General features: G+C 43.6%; 1 protein-coding gene and 1 long non-coding RNA gene across 2 annotated transcripts; both read left to right on the top strand.

The window, feature by feature from the left end:
* Window positions 1-3,856: 3,856 nt before the first annotated feature.
* Window positions 3,857-15,388, top strand: LOC310759844. Its single transcript, XR_014546561.1, has 3 exons — window positions 3,857-4,061; window positions 14,142-14,279; window positions 15,013-15,388. It is a non-coding gene; the product is annotated as an uncharacterized lncRNA (long non-coding RNA).
* A 3,848-nt stretch (window positions 15,389-19,236) lies between these two features.
* On the top strand, window positions 19,237-20,726 carry MSGN1 (mesogenin 1). Its single transcript, XM_083605756.1, has one exon. It carries the CDS (start codon window positions 19,828-19,830, stop codon window positions 20,311-20,313), a length of 486 nt encoding a protein of 161 aa, XP_083461882.1. The 5' UTR covers window positions 19,237-19,827; the 3' UTR covers window positions 20,314-20,726.
* Window positions 20,727-24,860: the final 4,134 nt, after the last annotated feature.

A 24,860-nucleotide genomic window follows, 5' to 3' on the forward strand; every position in this document is an offset into this window, starting at 1 on the left:
GCTCTCTTCAGTAGTCGGAAGCTGGGAGAGTGTTGGAAGAAAGTGAGATGTCAGTGTTCAGGCGGCTTCAATGCAAACAGACAGTGGCATCTTGATTATTCTCTGCTTGTCCACTGTCACACCAGAGCACAAACAATCCCATCCATGCAGTACCTTTTTTCCCCTTTCTCCAAGTTCAGCTAAATGCAGCTGTAGCTACTCAGTTATAGTCAACCCTTTTATTCTCGGATCGTACTGTAGCTCAGCTGAATTTACTGCTGTGCAGTATCTTTCCCTGGAAAGTGTATACTACAAGTAAATCAGCAGCAAGTCAATGGATCAGTGTCACATGTTGGCATTATATATTTACCACATCAATATTGTGCCCTTTCTTTTGATTTTGTGAGCACTGGAGCCAAAAGCCTTTGAATTAAACATCAAAAAGAATGGCAGTTCACCTCCGGCCATGGGGTTAAATCAAAGCCTAAATTAAATCTGGGCAGTATTATGTAATAGCCGAACACCTCAACCCTTTTGATGATTAAAGTATTTTACTTCTTTATACTGGAGTCCTAAGTGCATTTGCCGGGAAGCAAATCCTATTGATTTCAGCTGAACTTTTCATATTAGAGTCCCTAGCATTGCACGCCTTATCCTACACTGCAATTCTGTACACGTCTACTCAAAATTAAGTTCCATTGTGTTTAATAGGGTTTGCTCCCAGGTATGTGGGTGTAGAATTGCAGCCCAAGAGAAGTGTCTGAAGCCCGTGACTATCTGTGGTTTTAACTGCCTAACTACAGCCTTATAAGCATTGTGTAATTGTATAAACCTTGTGTATAAATGCGGGGGTAGCTGATCTGCGGTTCTCCAGCAATTCCTAACAGCCCCAGCCAGCCCACTTGTCCCAAACAGAATTAATTAAATGGTGAAATGATGTGCAGAAAAATTTATAGTGCACTGTTACTCATGTTTACCTGGAACAAGCGTTGCTATGTCCATTGTACTCTTTCCCCCAGCAAAAAATTATCTGGTCCCAGATATTGCATGTCTATCATGTCACATCCAGATGCAAACCACAGGTTATGGGAGGGAACCGAGGCAATATATATTTCTGCATTCCTATAAAGCAGGGGGTTTGCTGTAAAGTTTGCTACCTGATATATTATTTTGTAAGGTGGGAGAATTGCATTGCGTTTTAACCTATAGACATGCACAGAAGTGGTTTGTGGTGTGCCTAGGATGGTCGTTGCAAAAACTAGGAATTAAGGTGAAATCTACGTAAAGTTAATTAAGGTACTTTGAAATTGCACTAGAAGAGACTTACGGATGTGTTTAACTCACCCATTGAAAATATGAGGCTTGGGCATGCACAGCTGTGGCTGGGACATGCCCTAAAACCGGTTTGTAAGAAATTGGGAGGACTTGCTGTTTTAGATGTAAAACACACTAACCTGCAATGCAGGAATCTTTTGTCCAGTGTGGAGTTCAAACCCATGACCCTGAGATTAAGAATCTTGTGCTCTACTGACTGAGCTAACTCAGAAACAGCTGCACAGCTGTGGTTTGTGGGCTGTAGGCCCTCCAGAGCAGTCGCTGGAGAAGTCCCTTTTAGCTGCAAGATCTGTCGGAACACGCCTGGGGTCACACGCAGCCCCCAGCATTAGACAGACCTCTCCGGGCATCTTCCTGATGAAGCGCAGCCCAGGACGTTCACAAATCAGTCCCAGTGTGCACCAGCGACACATATCAAAAGACATGTGCACGCTCACTCAGCAGAGTATAGCAGAAACGACCATAGAGCACGAGTATAGCATTCTAAATGGTTTATTAAGCAATATATACAGGACAAAGCAACCATGGCGTCCTCTCACATCTTCTCCAAGAGAGAGAGAAAGAAAAGTACAAAAGTACAGTACAGCAGAAGACGGATAAGACTGACTTCTGTTCTCACACTTTCCAGGCCTAGAAAGTAAACACTAATGTGATGTAACAACCACACACCTAGCAACGGAGGAATGAAATGCTAACATTTCTCCTGAGATTGGGAGAAACTGACCATCGCACAAGGCAAGGAGTAGCAATGTGACTACATCCCATCCTAAGTACTCCTTTTCCAGCGCAAAGTATCTCATGAGTGGAAGCATCTCAAGCCTTTTGCCACTTGTGCGTTGTTGAGAAGAGTCTTGCCATGCAGAATTCTGCTCAGCTTAGAATAGTGAATCTTATCTGCTGTGGCAAATCGCACTGCTGTTGGGCCAGCAGACCTGCCATTAATGTTTGGCTGTGTAGTTCGCAAGTTTCAAATAAAAATACATGTTATTTCAGATACCTGTATCCAAGTTGTCTACTTTTTCTGTCTTTTGCTATATGCACAAGTTAGTTCATCTTATTGGTCAGAAACATGACAAAGCTCTGAAGGAAATTTAAGAACTTGGCACTTCTTAAACCTTCTCTCTAAACTTCTATTCATTACCCAGGTTTTATACACACACACACACACACACACACACACACACACACACATATATATATATGAAATCTATTGTGGCACTCTGCAAATGTGAATATAAAAGCCTGAAAGCAGCTTAGCCAGCATGATTTACCTTGTTCCCAAGGAATCTTAAGAAGGGATAAGATTTTATTGCAAAACTGCATATCACAGGGTCTGTTAGAGAAGGTATTATATTTGTGTTTGCGATGTAAACGTGTCATGTTCTTTTAGAGTTTTGCCATAGCCTAGAATCCTATTTCTTCAGATAAATGCTGGGATTCTCAGCACTGTAACAACTATGGAAGGCACTGATAAAGCCTTGCTGTGACTAAATAAAATTGGCTGTTTTGTATTAGCAGATCAGTATATATATCTAGCAATGCATGCAAGTTTCACTTTCCTATAAGCCTTACTACTGTACAACTTTCCTCCGAGATCTAAGACTATTGCTATTATTATTTATATACCGCCCTATTCCTGGAGGTTTCAGGGCAGTTCACAGAAAATATCACAACATATATAAATAAAAACAACAACCCACTAACAACACCCCCCCCCCGAAAAGAGCCACATTTTTAAAGGGCATAGGATGTCAAACAGATCAACCAAAGGCCTGGTTAAAAAGGAACGTTTTTGCCTGGCGCCTAAAGGTGTCCAATGAAGGCGCCAGGCGAACTTCCCTGGGGAGAGCATTCCACAGATGGGGAGCCACTGCAGAGAAGGCCCGTCAAAAGGTGAGAAATGGGAGTCACAGCATTCTCCTGATCTACATCCCTAAACTGGTTTGGGCACTGACAACTCAAAGCTCAAGATGAATTCACTTTCCTAGGCATATCATTATGGGTATCCTGTGAAGAGAGTCCTTGAAGACTGTAGCCAGAATAGCACCCTCTGGATATTATAAGAATTCTCATCATCTCATTGAAAGAGATGGGTTTGCTTAGTGTGGAAAAGGGATGTTTAAAAGAGAAACATCAAATACCACATATCAATATTACTATAGAAGAAACATCAGAATGCTGAAGGGTTTTGTACCTTGGCTGTCCTTTGAAAGATGGGCCCTGGGAGGCAGGAAGGGAAGGAAGATATATTACCCTTTCCAGAGGGCATGCTTAATGCTCCCATGGTGAGTTATGTGCCTAAAAAGAATGCCCTTTTCCAAGGTGTGACAACTTATTAGTTTTCCTTTTCCTAAAGTGTAAGCAGGATCCACAGTCACTTCCCTTCACCGTTACAAAACAGTGGGTGGAGTCATAAAGATGCCGAGAAGGGCTGGCCGAAGCCTTTAAATTATTCCCAATCTTAATCTTTTAAATGTTCCCTAAGACTCCCATGGAGCATTATCAGCACAGAATACAGATGCTGATGAGAAAGTCTACTTACATCTCCATCCACTTTCTCTCTCACTCCCTGAATGATCAAACCAAAGGAGATGGCTATGCCTCTAGAGCCCTAGTGACCAAGGAGCCAGCAGAGGGAGGTGTCACAATGAAGGGCGTGTCACAAGGACCTCCGCAACCTAGCAACCACCAGCACTCAACTGGCACTACTCTCAACTGACACTACTAAGTTTGCTTAAAAGGTAAAGGTACCCCTGCCCGTACGGGCCAGTCTTGACAGACTCTAGGGTTGTGCGCTCATCTCACTCTAGAGGCCGGGAGCCAGCGCTGTCCGCAGACACTTCCAGGTCACCGTGATGAAGCTGCTCCGGCGAACCGGCACCAGAGCAGCACACGGAACGCCGTTTACCTTCCCGCTAGAAAGCGGTACCTATTTATCTACTTGCACTTAAGGGTGCTTTCGAACTGCTAGGTGGGCAGGAGCTGGGACCGAACGACGGGAGCTCACCCCGCCGAGGGGATTCGAACCACCGACCATGCGATCGGCAAGTCCTAGGCGCTGAGGTTTTACCCACAGCACCACCCGCGTCCCTAAGTTTGCCTATATGGCTTTTAATCCATGTTTAGCCCCAACACATTTTAAAAGGGCATTGGATGTCAATCAGATCAACGAAAAGGCCTGGTTAAAAAGGAACCTCTTCCCCCTGGCTCCTAAAGGTGTATAATGAAGGCGTCAGGCAAACTTCACTGGGGAGAGCATCCCATAGATGGGGACCCACAGCAGAGAAGGCCTGTTCTCATGTTGCCTCTGGACCTCTCAAGGAGGAGGCACACAAAGAAGGGCCTCAGAAGATGATCTCAGGGTCTGGGTAGGTTCATATGGAGATAGGTGGTCCTTGAGCTATTTAAAGCTGTATAGTGTCCTCGATCTGTTAGGAATTGGTATGAAACTGCCTGTAGCCAGGAAAATGTCTGCTGTGCTTAAACAAGTGAAACATGAAAAGTTTCTGAAAACCTGAACTGTTGTGGATGTTACCTTTGATGTGCTGAAAGGCAACTTAGTTTAATATCCAGGTGCTAGACGGCTTTTCGCATTCCTTAGCAAATGATAAATATGTGGTAGCTATACTGCAGAAAATGTTTGTGCGTTACAAAATCCATCATAAAAGGGATGTCTTTCCAGAAGAACCTTACTTGGAAGGGGAAAAGCAGCAGAAATGTGGAGGTATTTAAAAGTGCCACTAGACTTTAGGGTTTTTTGGGGGGCTGTACATAACTACTTTCTGGAAACTGCTTCCCAAACCTTGTTTCCCCAAGCAAGACTCTAGAATTAAATTCTTATCAAATCTAGATGACCTTTCTTTTTAACAGAAAGATTTATGGGTTTTTATATACATATATAGTGAATCAACACTCTCTTTGACACAAAGGGAGGCTGTGTTTAGAAACTAGCGTAGAAAGCTGCACTGCACATTGAGACAGTGTTAGAAATAAGACGTGTTTTCCTTCCTGAAGGGCAAAGTGCTAAATCTACCACTGAGTTTTATTATTTCACCAGTAGCACTTAGCCTATAACAGATCTAGTAATATTGCTAACTGCGGCTTCCTTTCATCTGCTGATGTAAAATGGCAGAGCTTCAACACCTCCTTAGACATGAAAAGATTTTTACCTTGACTCGTGATAACAGCTCCCATTAATCTTTCTCACTGTGAGCTGTCTGCATTTTATCCTAAAAGTGCTAATGCTAAAGTTTTCAGAGAAGGCTTCGAGATAGGAAAGAGGAGCTGGTCAGAAAATTCTTTCTAAAAAGATTTAAAATTCTCTTTCAGTCAATAAATGTGGTTTTCATTTTCTGCTTCAGCAAAATGCAATCAGCTCTTTCAAAAAAATCCCAAGATTAATTATTGTTTCTTGGAGGTACGCAAGACAGCCTCCTGGTTACAGTAGCTTCCCTATTTATTTATATTTTTGTAGGGGGAAATGTTTGTAAGATAGCTAATTAGTTGCTGATGGACCTTCTCTTCACGTTTGCCTCTGGGTGACAACATAGAGCTAAAGAAGAATACAATAGAACTGGTAAAGGTAAAGGACCCCTGGATGGTTAAGTCCAGTCAAAGGCGACTGTGGGGTTGCAGCGCTCATCTCGCTTTCAGGGCAAGGGAGCCGGTGTTTGTCCACAGACAGCTTTTTGGGTCATGTGGCCAGCATGACTAAACTGCTTCTGGCGCAATGGAACACCGTGATGGAAAACAGAGTGCACAGAAACGTTGTTTACCTTCCCACCTGAGAGGTACTGTACCTATTTATCTACTTGCACTTGGACGTGCTTTCGAACTGCTAGGTTGGCAGGAGCTGGGACAGAGCAACGGGAGCTCACCCTGTCATGCGGATTCGAACCGCCGACCTTCTGATCAGCACCACCCGCACCTCCTTACTCTGTCCCAGCTCCTGCCAACCTGGCAGTTCAAAAGCACACCAGTGCTTACACAGCCCCCTGCTCCATGGGTGGAACGAATGCATGAGGGCCCACCAGCCACCAATGCACTTCCCATTGGGTTTGATGCATAGGTAGAGCTGCTCCATATGAAGAGGGAGTCTGGTTGGGTCAGGTTCCTCCTTGCCTGGAGGAGATTGGATGTAGGGCAGGGGGCTGACTGTCTATAGCTCCAGTGGTAGTGCTTTGTCCACAGGAAGTCCCAAATTGAATAGCTGTCATGAGAGGTGGGAAGGGTTCCTGCCTGAAACTCTGGAAAGATGCTACCATTGTTGGCAATGGATTGCATCTCTGGGGCTGAAGTCATCCAGCTGTGTCAGCAGCACCCAAGTGACCTCCCTAGGTAGTGTGTATGGAAGTCCTGGACTGCCCAGGCGGCCTCGCTGATGTGGTCCCAAGGAAAGGAAAGCAATATCTTTGGCAACAGTTGGGCTGCAGGAGTTGCCACAGGGATGCCTACAAGAGTCCACTCTGGATTTGTGTAGGGTTTAATCCTTAGCATTTTTCTCTCCCAAATATACCCTGCAAAGCGGACGAGGTTTAGGATCACAGTTTCCCTTCTGCTAGATGGGCTCACTTCCCAGGTGGACGAGCCCCACCTGCCCCTCACTTCCCTCTACAACACAGGCAGAAACTGCCTTCTTGACCACTGGACCCACTACACTGGTACCTCGGGTTACAAACACCTCAGGTTACTTTGGGTTACAGACTCCGCTAACCTGGAAGTAGTACCGCAGGTTAAGAACTTTACCTCAGGATGAGAACAGAAATTGCGCGGCGGCAGCGGGAGGCCCCATTAGCTAAGGTTAAGAACGGTTTCAGGTTAAGAACGGACCTCCGGAACGAATTAAGTTCGTAACCAGAGGTACTACTGTATTGGTTTCATCCGCTAACTCTGACTCCATATAAGACAGATTTTTAAGTTCCCAGGAATAGGAATTGAATAACAGCCTTTCCCACACAGGTGGCAGAGAAACATTTCCATGGCAGGGATGTTGGCACAACACTATAATCCCCCCCCCATGTTCTTTCAACACATGGGAGGGGTGCCAAATGTTTCCTAGTAAAATTGACATATAATGTTAAGCTGATAGAAATATAGCAGAAACACTTTCCAGCTACCTATGAAATGCAAGTTACCACACACAGAAAGTTATATATATCAGGGGCAGCTAAAAATGCCAGATCAAAAATCTTCATGATGAGTCGATGCCTTTGGAGAAATATGGAATATGTCAAAGTATAAGAGACATATTTTATTTGCAGCGGTGGTTTATCCTCAGGCCCCAGTCTCTCTTCAGCAATTGCATGCAACTTCACCATGAATGGCTAGGTCACTTGACAAATTTAGGGAGAGATAATTCCGAATGATAGACTTTCATGCCATTGTCCAACTCAACTGGGGAGATAACAAATCCGAATAGGCGATAAATATGTTGTCTTTGGCCTTTTCTTTTCCATCAGTTCAACCTAATTGGAGCCTTTGACACTAAGGTGTCAATGCAGGAATAGCTCCTTCAACTTTGTGGCAGGTGATTTGCATTTCAGAGTTTGACACATTTATAGTCTTTGATCTTTTAACCACCAGCCTCCATCCCTGTTTGGGTGTTTTGTTTTTTAAAAAACAACAGGTGAAGTGATCGGCTCTTCTTAGGAACAACAAGGAAAACCTAGGTCAACCTTCCATATCCAGATCCACATTTACCTGGAAATGTCATTCTTTGCTCAACAACACTTAATTATGTGAAGAGGATTGTAGGCTTTAGAGTACAACTGTATACTCAGAAGGAAGTCTCTGTATGTTAATGTTGCTTAAAGGTAAAGGGACCCCTGACCATTAGGTCCAGTCGTGGCAGACTCTGGGGTTGTGGCGCTCATCTTGCTTTATTGGCCAAGGGAGCTGGCGTACAGCTTCCGGGTCATGTGGCCAGCATGACTAAGCCGCTTCTGGTGAACCAGAACAGTGCACGGAAACGCCGTTTACCTTCCCGCCAGAGCAGTACCTATTTATCTACTTGCACTTTGACGTGCTTTTGAACTGCTAGGTTGGCAAGAGCAGGGACCGAGCAACGGGAGCTCACCCCGTCACAGGGATTCAAACCGCCGACCTTCTGATCGGCAAGCCCTAGGCTTTGTGGTTTAACCCACAGCGCCACCCGTGTCCCATTAATGTTGCTTACTCTCAGGTAATAAGGCTGCAAGCTTAGTCTGATTTATAGCAAACAAAGCAGCTGATTAGTAGTGATGCCAATCATGCTTTTCCAAACCTGGTTGGACTACAACACCATCATCCCTGACTATAAGCCATTCTGGTTGGGGGTGATGGGAGTTGTAGTCCAAAACGTTTGGAGGAAAACTGGCCCAGAACACAAACCCACACATTCTAACATTATGGTACTGTAGCTATCTTTATTTTAAATAAAGTTCACAAAGGTTTAATACAACAGTAAGGTACAAACCAAAGGTGTACCCTCCAAGAGATTTTTAAGAAATATTTCCAAAAGATAGGTCCCATATGATTCACTTAGATTGCACAATTTGTTCCGCAATGTGTACAATGAGGCACGATTTATTTTGGTTTTCCTAAGCATGAGAAGGAGCTGTATAGGGCATAATACACTAGAACTGCTGTAGCTCAACATGGATGAGAGCATGAGGAAAAGGGGATTATTGTCCTTCCTGCCGTAGTCCTTTGTTCCCCATACAGGACATTCAGAATTTCCTCTAGGTGATGGCTTTTGGGTAGTGCAGAGATTTGCAGGAGGAAGAGAAAGTTGCTATCATTAGTCTTGTGATCTGGGCTGGGACACAGGTGGTGCTGTGGTCTAAACCACTGAGCCTCTTGGGCTTGCCGATTGGAAAGTCGGCAGTTCAAATCTGTGCAATGGGGCGAGCTCCCATTGCTCTGTCCCAGCTCCTGCCAACCTAGCAATTTGAAAGCACATCAGCACAAATAGATAAATAGATACCTCTGCGGTGGGAAGGCAAACGGCATTTCCATGCACTTTGCTTTCCATCACGGTGTTCCATTGTACCAGAAGCGGTTTAGTCATGCTGGCACATGACCCAGAAAGCTGTCTGTGGACAAATGCCAGCTCCCTCAGCCTGAATGCGAGATGAGCGCCACAACCCCATAGTCGCCTTTGACTGGACTCAACTGTCCAGTGGTCCTTTACCATCTGGGTTGTCCTGGGCTCTTGGCTTTGCTGATGTGATCCAAAGGAAAACAGAGCAATACGTTTTGGACCAGCTGGACTGCAGGAGTTGCCAGAAGGAGGCATACAAGATGCTATCTGACCATCTTCGGGACTCCACTCCAGATTTCAATAGGGTTTGCTCCTTCTCCTGAAGCTATCCTGCAAGGCAGTGGAGGTTTACAGTCAGAGTTTTCCTTCTCCTAGACGGGCTACCTTCCCAGGTTGATGAGCCCCATCTGCCCCTCAAAAGAGGAAGACTGTACAGCGTACTGGACCCCAACGTCAAACTGCTGGTAATTTTATCCAGCCACCCTTCTGGCTTCTGAGATCTCAGCCTGCATTGCCCACACATTTTGAAACATATCTTCAAAACCGTTCTAGACTAGAAACTGTTTCCCCCATAAATTAAGAGTAAGATTATCCAATATCTTCAGAACTGTGTCCTGGCACACAGTCCTGACAACCATGTTAGGTGCATAGAAAGTTGTCTTATGCCAGGGGTCAGCAAACTTTTTCAGCAGGGGGCCAGTGCACTGTCCCTCAGACCTTGTGGGGGGCCGGGCTATTTTTTTTTTAAATGAACAAATTCCTATGCCCCACAAATAACCCAGAGATGCATTTTAAATAAAAGCACACATTCCACTCATGTAAAAACACCAGGTAGGTCCCACAAATACCCCAGAGATGCATTTTAAACAAAAGGACACATTCTACTCATGTAAAAACACACTGATTCCTGGACCATCCACTGGCCGGATTTAGAAGGCGATTGGGCCGGATCCGGCCCCCAGGCCTTAGTTTGCCTACCCACACCTTATGCTGAGTCTGGACAATGATGCTTCCAGATCAGTACAGTGTTGTCTTCATGTACTGTCCATGGTCCTGAAGGGTTTCAGACAGAGGTCTCTCCCACAATCTTCCACTAAAAGATTGCAAGGATCAAACATGGGGGCCTTTGGCATTCAAAGCAGAAAGACCTATGGTCCTTCTGCATCAATTTCTGGCCTATGTAGTCACACAGCACCCAAAGCTCCTTCACTTTTTAGCAGAAGTCCCTTCCAGTTCTGCCTCCAGGACATTTCCATCACTAATTTTGATCTCCGGAAGACTGATGCATCTGTCTGTGTGGTTTCACTTCTAACCTTTTAGTGAATAAGAGAGCTATGATTACCTGCCATGGTCTGATAAATATGTGCGACAGAGCCTGGCAGATCAAGTCAAAGAAATTAGAGTTGAGCCAAGCTGTTTTTCATCTGCGTCTTCCCCCACAGCTGCCAATATGGGCATTAGTGAATTGCATTTCGCGTTGAATCTAGTTCCAGGTATATTAGCAACAGAGCTGCCGATTTAAATGCAACTGCCCCAGGTTTCTCTGCACAGTGAGCCATTCACGTGCAACCTCTAGGCATGAGACCAAAACTCAGGTATCAACCCAGATTTTGGCAGTACATTCAGGCTCCTGCCTGATAAATGGCACCAGGATTATAGGAATCACAGCAGCCTCTAGTATGGCAGATGGGTCAAGGATGTCATTGTTGTTGTTTTATGCATTCGAAGCTCCCATCTGATTCCAAAACCAATGCAGACATGGCAGGAGGTTCTGAGTGTGGAAATCTGTCTTTTCAATCACTATCCTCTTCTATGAACTGACCTTGGAAATCTATCACCACAGAATCTTCTGAGAAGGATTCTGACAATGTTTTGACTGGGGCTGTCAACTCATTAAATAATTTTAGCAGATCAATCTCTGGCTTATGAATGAACCAAGCTTGATTTTTCTAACACCAGAGAAACCCCTGTTGGAATGACAGTATATCATAAGGCAGCGTCACTTTAGGGGGCTGGGAGGGGGAGGAAATGTCCTAGATCATGCTTGGAAAATCCATTTTTAAAATAATTATCAGATCTGTTTTGGAAGGCTGATTCTTTCATTTTAAAAAGTTACGGATGGATTTGGGAAAGCTGCTTCTCTACAAAGCCCGAACAGCTTGTCATGTAGTTTCCTCATCTGACAAGATTGCAGAAAGGAAAACAAATGGGAGACGATTGTTATTCTGAGCATACGCTTTATAAAAATGAAATGTCAAGCTAAAAAACTTTGATGGCAATAGGAGAGTACGTTTTGGAAGACAAATTCCTCATTTATATGGCAGTAGCCGCCAGAGGTTGTGGGGAGAGTGGAGCTTGCATTTTGTTTGTTTTTTGTACACACTCATCAGCATAAAATAGTGGCATTTTTTTTTTGCATTAGGGAGGACTGTGGAACACAGCAATATTGTATGCAAAGGCATCAGTCTATGCCTAAAAGACGAGAAGGGAGATCAGATTCCTACTCGTACTGCAACTTCCCACCATATTGTATACTAAGCACATTCAGCAGTGAAAACTTGCATGTAGGATCTGTATGGGGGCGTTTCTCATTAATCCAAGGGAAGCTTTGGCCCACCAGATGTTGCTGAATGACCCGTCCCATCAGCACCAGAAAACATGGCCGACAGCCAGGGATGATGGGAGTTGTAGTTCAGCAACATCGTTCAGCCCGGACACTGAGGTCTCCACCCCATCGTTCAGCCCGGACACGGAGATCCAGCACCGAGGGCCTTCTGGCGGTTCCCTCATTGCGAGAAGTGAGGTTACAGGGAACCAGACAGAGGGCCTTCTCGGTAGTGGCGCCCACCCTGTGGAACACCCTCCCTTCCGATGTGAAGGAAATAAGTGGCTATCTTCTTTTTAAAAGACATCTGAAGGCAGCCCTGTTTAGGGAAGTTTTTAATATTTAATGTGGTATTGTTTTTAACACTTGATTGGAAGCTGCCCAGAGTAGCTGGGGAAACTCAGCCAGATGGACGGGGTATAAATAATAAATTATTATTATTATTATTATTATTATTATTATTATTATTATTATTATTATTATCTGGAGGAACCAAAGCTCCCCCACACCGGCGATAATTCCTGCAAATTGCAGAGTGGATTTCAAGAACTGGCTCCCATGGGCATTCAAATCCTTTCTCACCATTTGGTCAAAAGGTAAACTGACTCCACTATAATGGAGCTGCATTTTAATGATATTTTATGCATTCCTATCCATTCCCTTAAGCATTTGTTGTTACTTTTAATATTTAGATATCAATATCTGAGCTGCTGTCAACAAATTCCCCGCCCTTGCCCTACGATTAATACATTGTATGTTATCTCATTCAATCTCCCTAATGATGGTTATCTTGGTTGTATTATTAATGTATTTTCCATAATATTACCAATTTCTTTAATCAGTCTAAAATGCCTGTTTTAGTTGTAATAAGAAAATTGGCTTTAAGTTGCAGTCGTGTAAACCCTGTGGTCTAAACCACAGAGCCCAGGGCTTGCTGATCAGAAGGTCGGCGGTTCGAATCCCTGCGATGGGGTGAGCTCCTGTTGCTTGGTCCCTGCTCCTGCCAACCTAGCAGTTTGAAAGCACATCAAAGCGCAAGTAGATAAATAGGTACCGCTCCGGCAGGAAGGTAAACGGTGTTTCCGTGCGCTGCTCTGGTTCACCAGAAGTGGCTTAGTCATGCTGGCCACATGACCCCGAAGCTGCACGCCGGCTCCCTCGGCCAATAAAGCGAGATGAGCGCCGCAACCCCAGAGTCGGCCACGACTGGACCTAATGGTCAGGGGTCCTTTTACCTTTACCTTTAAACCCTCTGCAAAGAGCTTAATACAAACTAAGAATTGCTGTAGAATAATTATTATTAAATAAAAGCTGGAATGAAAAGGATGGACATTTGAGGTGACAGGGAGTGATATGAATCTTCTAGCTGGGGTGTTAGATCTCTGATGACACAGACATGCCAGTTAACATCTAAACGTTGCCATTACAAAATGGTAACGTGAACTAGATCTAAGCTGATTTGTATTGAGGTACCGGCATGGCCTTTAATTCCTATAACATCATCCTACTTACATTTGTGCAAAAATTGAAATGATAACTTACTTATCAGAAGACACCTATGCGTACCATTCATACCAAATAAAATTTCAGACTGTTCATCAGCTCACTTTAGCAAGTATTCCAGTTATGTGAAGGCAAGTGAGGAGACAGGATTGCTAAATTTGAAACCCTATACAGTGGTTCCTCGGGTTACATACGCTTCAGGTTACATACGCTTCAAGTTACAGACTCTGCTAACCCAGAAATATTACCTCGGGTTAAGAACTTTGCTTCAGGATGAGAACAGAAATCGTGCTCCAGTGGCGCGGCGGCAGCAGGAGGCTCCATTAGCTAAAGTGGTACCTCAGGTTAAGAACAGTTTCAGGTTAAGAACGGACCTCCGGAACGAATTAAGTACTTAACCTGAGGTACCACTGTACAATACATACTGAACTCTGTGGGGCTTACTTCTGAGTGTGTGTTTCAAAGATTGGGGGAAATTGAAGCTATTTTGTGAAGCAATGAAAGCTGGTGATTAAGTGTTTATACTGAATTTACTATAGGTCTTTAAATCAGAGACGCAATATATCGTCTTTGGATTTCTTTGTTGAAATTGCGCTTGGAAAAAGTGTACATTTTGACAGGAAGGAAACCTCACTCTTCTCTGCTCAAATAATAACAACAAGCCTGCACTCTGTAGTATTTCTTACCCTTTTCCGTTAGTTTAAAACGAGAAGCAGACATTAAAGAAGACCAACCACACGGCGTCATCTCCTTTCAACTTCTGTTAACAGGGGCATTAAAAAGACCCTCCTCAATATCAACTGGAAAATGCCAAGTCATAAAAGTTGTACTTAAAAGGTGAGTAGGTGTAAATTCGGCACATGAGACTGTTTTCATCTAGGAAGCCGGTTGATTAGAGACCAGTTGTCTTAATGAATTGGGAAGTTGCTGTCACATCTCAGTCAGTTGAGATTGCCACTTCTGGGGGGATCAAATGTTCACATGGGAGGTTCTCAGATATGGCATATTGGCCCTGATCTTGCTAGTGTGTGACCAGAGGACATCGCCTTTGCGAGACACCAGCGAGATCAAGAAACCCAACCTGCATGGTTGTGCGAATCAGATTCTGGGTCTGCTTCACACATGACCCTGAGACGTTCATCGGTCCAAGGCAGAGGGTTTCAACCTTTTTGAGTCCACAGCTCCCTTGACCGACTGAAGATTGAGTGTTGCTTGGCTTCAAATTGCTGAATAAATTGTTGGAGTCATAAAAAAACCCAAAAACCTATCACTCAGGCAGGAAATCTTCCTGTTTTTTTATGGTGTCACCGAGCACGCCTATGATATGAGCTGCATAGCTTGAAAACCTTTAACATTATGAGATTACTGAGTGACTGAAAAGGTCTTTCCCCTTCCTGCCCCAATTTTTATGAGGTGGAAGAAAATTTAGAGACCCCCCAAATATGAATTCTACCTAGATATTATATATTAAAAACCTCTTTAGCCACAGGAAAACAGAATGAGTCTGTTTCTTGGTTCTTTCCTAACAACGATAGTAAAAAGAGAATGTTATGTTTTTATCGTGTGATAGTGACTTCAGTGGTGAGCTGTACAAAGGGCAAGAGGGATCCAAGTGGCAAAATTTACAATGGCAAGTATTAGATCATTTTTCACAAGCACTTTTCTTTTCTTTTTCGTTTTTTTTACAAAGTAATAATCATAAATAAATAAGAATAAAAATGTGCGCCCCACCACTGAGACCATTCCATTATAACTATCCAACCTCCCAAATTTTCAACACCTCTTGCAATGGTTTGACCCCTTTCCGTTCTAACAGTACAAATTCTACAAACAACCTCCATATTTCCTCAAAATAATTTCTCCTGCATATTCCCCATCTTACCTTAATGGCACATGTTAATTTATCATTAATAGCTATATCCCACACCTCTTTATACCATTCTTCCATTTTACAGTGTTACCTCGGGCTAAGAACTTAATTCATTCTGAAGGTCCGTTCTTAACCTGAAACTGTTCTTAACCTGAAGCTCCACTTTAGCTAATGGAGCCTCCCGCTGCTGCCGTGCCACCGCCGCGCAATTTCTGTTCTCATCCTGAAGCAACGTTCTTAACCCAAGGTACTATTTCTGAGTTAGTGGAGTCTGTAACCTGAAGCACTTGTAACCTGAAGTGTCTGTAACCTGAGGTACCACTGTATATTCTGCTTGCCCCTTCCACTTCTTAGCTATAATAACTCGTGCAGCTGTCAATAAATTTGTGAGCAAGTGCTTTGTAGCATGTGTACCTTCCACCCCACCATAAATTGATAATAACACTACCTCTGGACTTTCGATAAGCTTCAACCCAATGGCTTCTGTTATCTCCTTAAAAACCCTTTGCAAAAAAAAATGTACATGTTTACACCTCCACCACATGTGAACATAATTCCCTGTTTCCTGGCATCCCCTCCAACATAACACCAAATATTCCTTGTTTATTTGATTTAATCTGACTGGTGTTAAATACCATCTCCAAATTAATTTATAATAATTTTCTTCTTGGGAAGTATGAAACTGCCTCATACCAGGTTAGACTACAGTGGTACCTCGGGTTAACTACTTAATTTGTTCCGGAGGTCCGTTCTTAACCTGAAACTATTCTTAACCTGAAGCACCACTTTAGCTAATGGGGCCTTCCACTGCTGCCGCGCTGCCGGAGCACGATTTCTGTTCTCATCCTGAAGCAAAGTTCTTAAGCCGAGGTACTAGTTCTGGGTTAGCGGAGTCTGTAACCTGAAGTGTATGTAACCCAAGGTACCACTGTATTTGTGTATCTAACCATCAGTGAAGGCAGGCCATTAGGGTGAATAGACACTGACCCACCAACCACAGCTTGCCCTCAGCCAGCACCTAATGCCCACCTAGTGCCATGCATTCACAACAGAAAAAGGTATCAGGACAATTCCTCCGTGTGAGGTATGTTTTTTTTGGGGACATTACAGGCTTCCACATTCTTCTGCTGGTTTTTCTATGTACATTTTGCTTCATGTTCACTAGTAAAGCCAAATGAGGCCTACAAATTCAGGAACACTTTGTTTCTGCGATCATATAAAACAGCAATCAAAGTTTAATAACCACAACCCCAAATGCTCAGATTTTAATTAGTTCATCTATTTTGGCTTATAGCTTGCTATCACAATTCGAGAGGAGTTCTGAGAAGCCTGTGCCATTGAAATTAACTCTTGCCCTCCACTGCCTGCAGTCCAAGGGATACATGACCCCCAACATTTCTCCAATGAAAGTAGGAACATTGTATTCAATAATAATAAAAATTTTTTATTATTATTTACACCCGCCCCCCATCTGACTGAGTTGCCCCAGCCACTCTGGGAGGCTTCCAAAATATTTTAAAAAGCATAATAAAACATTAAACATTAAAAAGAAAACTTCTCTGTACAGGGCTGCCTTCAGATGTCTTCTATTTTTTAAAAAATAATATTTTAATTAAATTTTCAACAAAAATAAAAAACAAACAACAAACATGACAACCACAAACAAAGAAAAATATACATAAAATCAATATCAAATCCCTAAAATTGTCTTCTCCGAATCCCGTGATTCCTCCCCCCCCCCCCCGGGTTCTTTAAATTTCTTTTTGAACTGCATATCATTTCTACTCCATTTCTTTCCCTACCTCAAATTTCTTACATTATTTCTAAAATTACAAGTGCTCTTAAAATCCTGCCAATGTATTAATCTGTTTACAATACTTATGTAAGTACATAATAAACATTTCCCATAATCAGCTCGCTGAGTTCTGGCTGACTCTTTCCCTTACTTTTGAGGATTTTAGGTGGAACTGCTGCCTGGCTATGACACTAGGGAGGAACAAGGATGAACACATTTCAGTGGTACCTCAGGTTAAGTATTTAATTTGTTCCGGAGGACTGTTCTTAACCTGAAGCACTGCTTTAGCTAATGGGGCCTCCTGCTGTTGCTGCGCCGCTGGAGCACGATTTCTGTTCTCATCCTGAAGCAAAGTTCTTAATCTGAAGCACTATTTCTGGGTTAGTGGAGTCTGTAACCTGAAGCATATGTAACCTGAAGCGTATGTAACCCGAGGTACCACTGTACTTTTCCCCAGAGAACCCAGGAATTGTGGTTTACCTCAGCATTCCCGGGATTCTTGGGTGCATGCTTTTAATGCATGGTGTGTATGGAGACAGCGTAATTTTTATTCCTGTACAAGGTTTCATTTTGACAGCCTCTCAGGGCCCTAAAGCAGGGTAGAAGTATTCCAAATAAATGAATAATCTAAAATCCTTGCAGCAATTCCAGTAGGTAAGTTATTATTCTCATGCCTGCATTGCAGATGAGGGAGCTGTAAAAAAAAAAAAGTTAATGGAAGCCCTGAGTGAGCTCAGAGCAAAGACACAATTTCACCCAGAGACTTCCCAACCTGTAGTACAGAACTATGCATGTCTACTCAGAAGTAAGCCCCATTGAGTTCAGCGGCACTTACTCCCAGGTAAAAAGGATAGCGGCTGTAGTCTCCTAAACCATTATGCTACATCCGCTAGAAAGAGTCAGCCAAGCTCTGTCTAAATAATGTGACACTACTGTTCCTGCTAAATGTAGATAATGGGATTGATCGAAATGCCTTCAGAAAGAATTCCATTATTTTACCAAGCCATTCAGACCAATATGAGAAAATTATTCTAAGTAGAACATCTGTACTATTCTGTGGTGGTGGGTAGGCAAAAGGCAATATTGCCTCTAAAAGCTAATATATTTGCATATTATGATATTGTTTTGTGCAAGGAGCTTCAAGTGCTGTATAGGGGTTATAATAATCTGGAAGGCTTTTAATGCTTGTTTTTGGTGTGTGCTTTTAAAAGGAATGTTCAACGTAATGGACATTTAGAATTTTTAGATCCAGAAAGAAGACAATGCGAACGCTAAAAATCTGAAATACATTTCTCCATCCCCCCAGTTTAGTATATTTGGGGAGTGAAATGTGGGGAATCAATTCTGTGTTTGTGGGGCGTGTGTGTGTGTGTGTGTGTGTGTGTGTGTGTGTGTGAGACATAGTGGAACACATTTTATTGGAAGCAATTCCACAAGGAATATTTTATTCAACAGCATAACCTCCAACATTTCTCCAAATAGGGACATACCATTCCACTCTGGGCATCTTCCAACATATATAAAAACATAGTAAAACAGTTTTTTAAAACCTTCCCTATACAGGACTGCTTTCAGATGGCTCTGACATCTTAGGGACATCCTAAGGAAAATGAAGGATGCAGGTGGCGCTGTGATCTAAACCATAGAGCCAAGGGCTTGCTGATCAGAAGTTTGGCGGTTCGAATCCCTGCAATGGGGTGAGCTCCCGTTGCTTGGTCCCTGCTCCTGCCAACCTAGCAGTTTGAAAGCACGTCAAAGTGCAAGTAGATAAATAGGAACCACTCTGGCGGATAGGAAACAGCATTTCCGTGCGCTGCTCTGGTTCACCAGAAGCTGCTTAGTCATGCTGGCCACATGACCCGGGAGCTGTCTGTGGACAAACCCGAGCTCCCTTGGCCATTAAAGTGAGATGAGCGCCACAACCCCAGAGTCATTCGCGACTGGACTTAACTGTCAGGGGTCCTTTACTTTTACCTTTTAGCCCTACAAAATAAATTCCTAACACTGATTTATTCTTCATGAAGCACCATAGTCACTTTAAAAATATATATACTATTTTGTTAAAGTCCGCGACTGGACTTAACGGTCAGGGGTCCCTTTACCTTTACCTTTAAGGAAAAATGGGACATTCTGGGATCAAATCAGAAACTGGGATGGCTTCTTTAAACCAGGAAATAGGAGCACTGGCAGGGTCTGTAATAGGAGTTTGTTGTCGTTGTGTCCCTGTCAGCCAAATTACCACTTTAAATCCAATCCAGTCAAATAAAATTGAAACCTAGGTGTTGATCCTGCGGCCCGTTTTCTATATTTCCTTTCCCACTGCCAGTTATTCCACAGGACACTGTTAAATGTAGATAAGAAGGCTCAATTGGTTTTGCTACAAGATGATAATCTCTCCCCCTCAACCACCACCACTTTTCTTTCTCACTAGGGCCTGTTAGCTTAAATGGGTTTTAGCCAAAGGTTGATAATTATCATAGAGAGGAAAGTAACACCGCCAGGAGTTCATTTTCCATTTTGGCACTTGCCTTCCTTTGAATCCTCCCCACACCTTGGCCCCTTCCCCGTTTCCCATTTTGTCACTTCTTACGCCACCCCTCCCTCTATCATAAAAGGGTCTCCGCAGACAGGGAGGCCACAGATTTTCCCTGCTTGCAGCTTTGACAGGAAATCGTTCCCGCTTTTCCCCTTGCCACAAATCGGGCCAGGCTTTGGTGAGCATGGAAGGGAGCGCAGAGTCAGAGAACTCTTCCTATTTCTCGTGGGACTGGAAGACTGGGCCTCTGGAGCTCAGCCAAAGCTCATCTCCCCAGAGCATCTCTCCATCCCCTTCCTTCGAATCCTATGCATCCTCGCCTTGTCCCCTTGTGATGGAGATGCCCTGTGCCAGCAGCAGCAGTGACAGCAGCAACAGGAGCTATAACCTGATGGACTTTCCTCCTGTCTATCTCCCAGGACCTGGCCAGGGCAAAGCCCTCGCCAAGGGCTCCAAAGTCAGGATGTCCGTTCAGCGCCGGAGAAAGGCCAGCGAAAGGGAGAAGCTGAGGATGAGGACCTTGGCCGAAGCGCTGCACACTCTTCGCAACTACCTGCCTCCCGTCTACAGCCAAAGGGGTCAGCCTCTCACGAAGATACAGACGCTGAAATACACCATCAAGTACATCAGTGAGCTCACAGACCTGCTGAACAGCGTCAAGCAAGTGTAGAGAGGCCTGGGAGACTCTGGGAAGATTTCCTCACCGAGAAAGCGGGAGTGGTTTTTTTCTTTCTTTAAGGAGTAACTTTCCATTGGGCAACTGTGGACCTGTTCAGAAGCTGCTCTGCAAACAAGCTGATCTAAAGGGAGCTACCCACAGTTGCATGTTTGTATCGGATCGAGGCAAAGGAGGACCAGATCTCAGTCAGGAACAATGGTGACAGTGTGGTTTTGAAAGGATCATGATTCCACTGAACATTTTTTAAAAATTAATTATAGCTGACCAAATTTCTTCTGCTTAGGTATGCTTTTGAGTTGGTGATCTGTGGACTTCTTCTTTCTTTCTTTTTTTAAACCCTGTATGTTTGCTATCATGTCTCTTTGCTGTTTGTAGGCACTTTATATTAGCAGCAGGATAAATATGTGTATGATTATTTGAAGAAATGCTTCTTCACTCATTTTCTACAGTAGCTTTGGTGGAGGAAAGGAAACAACAACTTTGAAATAAAAAGCTGCTTCCATATGGGTTTATTATATCCCTGAAAGAGATTAGAGTTGGAATTCTAATCCGAGATTGTTTTTAGTTTTTACTGTTTAGAAAATATTTTTCCCCTGCTGTCAAATATTCCCAGGATGGTTATATATCCAACATAGAGTACATTGCTATGGTTCATTTAAATCTGAAAGCATCTACGCCTCTGCTAATGTAGAACTGCTGTCTATTGGACAGAGCTCAAAGCAAATGTATGGCAACCAGGAACAAAGGAAAGATGGTTAGTCTATTGCATGGGTAGGCAAACTAAGGCCCGGGGGCTGGATTGGCCCAATCGCCTTATAAATCCAGCCCGCAGATGGTCCGGGAATCAGCATGTCTTTACATGAGTAGAATGTGTCCTTTTATTTAAAATGCATCTCTGAGTTATTTGTGGGGCATAGGAATTCGTTATTCCCCCCCCCAAAATATATAGTCTGGCCCCCCACAAGGTCTGAGGGACAGTGGATCGGCCCCCTGCTGGAAAAGTTTGCTGACCCCTGGTTTATTGCTATCTAAATGAAAATAACCGATGCAGGAGGCATGTGTCCTTAGGGCGCATAAAGTAAGCTTAGTTCCAAGCAATGTACAAATTTCCTGGCAAGCAGTTCATGTGCTTTACAATTGAGATGTGTGAGTTGTTAAAACAGGACAGGACCCCTGTCTCAAAAGGGCTCCTGTGCAGACAGCATTGTGCAATCCATGTCTAGACCATCACGTGTGTGTGTGTGTGTGTCCCCAGTGTGTGCTTATGCAGTGATATACATGCACACGCAACAGCTGGCTCATGTGACTACCTGCACACTGGTTCCATGCTATTCCTGCATTTAGGCTGCAATCCTGCACACACTTTCCTGGATTCACAGGGTTGCCATATTTCAAAAGGTTGTTGAGCTTTTCTGGAGCAAAGTTCTTGCAAAATCCACCTCTCAAATGAATTTTTTTAAAGCTATTTTTTAGGAAATCATTACTTCCGATTTGGGTTGCCATATGCCCAGGTTTCCCCAGGCATTTTTACTGATTTTTGGAAATTCTACCCGGATGCTATTTCCGACGGAAGAATCCCAGATACGTCCAGGAATTTTCCAACGTATGGCAGCCCTAGCCTGGAAGCCGGTCCCATTGAATTCAGTGGGGTTGGCTTCTGAGTAGACTGGGCTGAGCTTAAAAGTCCTTTGTTGAGTAGCAACTGCATTACATTTGAAGGAGCCCCCACATACCTGGGTGACCAGGAAGCCTTTAGTTTTATAGAATAAGGATTTTAACTGCTGAGTGATAAAATGTAGCAGGTTTGATCCCCGTCTGGGACAACTGCACATTCCTGCATTGCAGGGGGTTGGACTAGATGATCCTCAGGACAATTTCCAATTCTACGATCCCTTGGTGATCTGCTTGCTCCATTAACAGCCTGTTGGACCAGTGATCTGTTCTTTGCAGAATCCACAGCTGGGAAATAATGCTTTTTGGGGGACCAACCAGGAGGTGGGGCAAGCTCTCGTGTTCTCCTGAATTCTTGGATCAAGCAAGATGTTACACAAAGCAGGGCAACAAAATCTGCCTGTGTTTTTTTTAAAAAGTTGCTTCCTTCGTTCCTTGTTTTTTCTCCTCCTTCCCCCATCCTGTTTTGTGTAACACCTTGCCTGACGAAACAGTCTGGGGAACTCGGAACATTCCCGCACTTTTGTGGTGGAATCTACAGACATAAAAACCGTTCTGAAAATGTTTTTTTATTATTATTTTAAAAAGCGTTTTTGAAAATACACTGAATTTTCCATAAGACTCACCATCACCATCTAGTGTCACATTGTATATCACACTTAAAATGTTTTATTTGCAGCTGTATAGCTGAGTCCTGTGACATTTCCATGAAGCTATTGCCCAGCTGTGAGTTTTGACTTCCCAACTCCTTAGGGGTTAGTACAGCTACATTTGGTTTTATATAATCTTCTCTGGCTACAATCCAGATTGTTTAGATGCCTGCCACTGCTGTGCTTTCCATGGGCATCAAGGAGCTAAAGATCTCAGGACTGGATCCATAACAATCTTGTGATTACTACCCAGAGTCCAGCCCATGAAGGCAGGAGCCCAATGCAGGGGTTCTCCAAAGTGCATGGCTTCCTTTTCCTTGCATGGGTTCCAATATAAGAAATGTGAAGTGTCCCATCTTCCTCAGTGCTCTGTGTTGTGATGGCTAGCATATGAGACACAGCTCTGTCACACAGTCATTCCACAGGCCCAGCCACAGAATCAGAAGAATCTTTATTTTCATCAGCCACTAGCCATAGCAATAAAATAAAACACAACGTACAGTGGTACCTTGGGTTACATACGCTTCAGGTTATATACGCTTCAGGTTACAGACTTCACTAACCCAGAAATAGTGCTTCAGGTTAAGAACTTTGCTTCATGATGAGAACAGAAATCGTGCTCCAGCGGCGCAGTGGCAGCAGGAGGCCCCATTAGCTAAAGTGGTGCTTCAGGTTAAGAACAGTTTCAGGTTAAGAACGGACCTCCGGAACGAATTAAGTACTTAACCCGAGGTACCACTGAACTGAAGATAGAGGCAAAAAATTAACTATACAAAATACATTTTGGAAGTTTACATCAATAATCAAATAATAGATCTTGTTCTAATTGCCCCTGCTAATTTTTTTGCAGTTTTGGCTGTCACCTGATTATCTTGATCTGCTAGAATAAAGGACACAGTAGCAAATGGTTGAGCGACCTGGTCTGGATAGTAGCAGAGGGGTAATAACCTCACTCCTCAAATCGTTATAAAGAGTGCAAGCCAAAAGCACATGAGCTACTGATTCAATATTGCCATCTCCACATGGACATAAGCATTTTTCCAGCAGAATTTTTTGAAATCAACCCACAAATACAACCAAAGACAGTATATTTAAGGCCCAACCACATTGGGGTGAGCGGAAGGATTTATCGAGCAGGTCCATTTTGTCTTGTGGGAAAGTGCTTTTGGGGTAGCTCGCTTGGTAAAAGGTAAAGGGACCCCTGACCATTAGGTCCAGTCGTGGCCGACTCTGGGGTTGTGGCGCTCATCTCACTTTATTGGCCGAGGGAGCTGGCGTACAGCTTCCGGGTCATGTGGCCAGCATGACTAAGCCACTTCTGGAGAACCAGAGCAGCACACGGAAACGCTGTTTACCTTCCCACCTATTTATCTACTTGCACTTTGACGTGCTTTTGAACTGCTAGGTTGGCAGGAGCAGGGACCGAGCAACGGGAGCTCACCCCGTAGTGGGGATTCAAACCGCCAACCTTCTGATTGGCAAGTCCTAGGCTCTGTGGTTTAACCCACAGCACCACCCGCGTCCTAGCTCACTTGGTAGCGCACTCTTAATCTGAGAGTCATGGGTTTGAGCCCCACATTGGGCAAAAGATTCCTTCATTGCAGGGGGTTGAGCTAGATGACCCTCGCGGTCCCTTCCCACTCTCCAATTATATGATTCTCTGGTTCTATGAAGGCTGGAATTCAAGACATCCGTACTTAGAATAAAGGCCCATTTATTTCAGGAGCTCTTACTCCAAGGTAAGTGGAGTTATGATTGCAGCCTAATTTTTCAATTGTAGAAAGATAATAAAAATTTAAGGGAAATTTACATACCTGTGAATAAATCTCCATCCAAGCATACTTTGAAATATTGGGATGTTCCTTTCTTATTTATTTTATTTATTGGTTTTGTTAAATAATTTCAGTTGCAAGCAACCTTTACATATAGTAAGAACAGAAAAATACAGGATGGCATTCAACTGGATTTTAAACAGAGCAGAGCCACTGAAATTAATGAGCACGATTAAGTCAGGTCCATGAATTTCGATGCACCTACTCTGAGTAAAATTGAGTTGAATACCACCCACTGTCCTTTGAAATAAAGTGTGCTGTAACGTTTTAGTATCCATCCATCACTTCAAATTATAGCAGTGCTCAACACATCCCCCCAAAGTGTACTCAGAGCCTAGGAGGTCTCTCTAGCCTTTGACAACGTTGTTGTAAATTGCTCTTTTTA

The sequence above is a fragment of the Podarcis filfolensis genome (genome assembly GCF_964270895.1).
Source record: "Podarcis filfolensis genome assembly, chromosome: 3".
NCBI lineage: Eukaryota > Metazoa > Chordata > Lepidosauria > Squamata > Lacertidae > Podarcis > Podarcis filfolensis.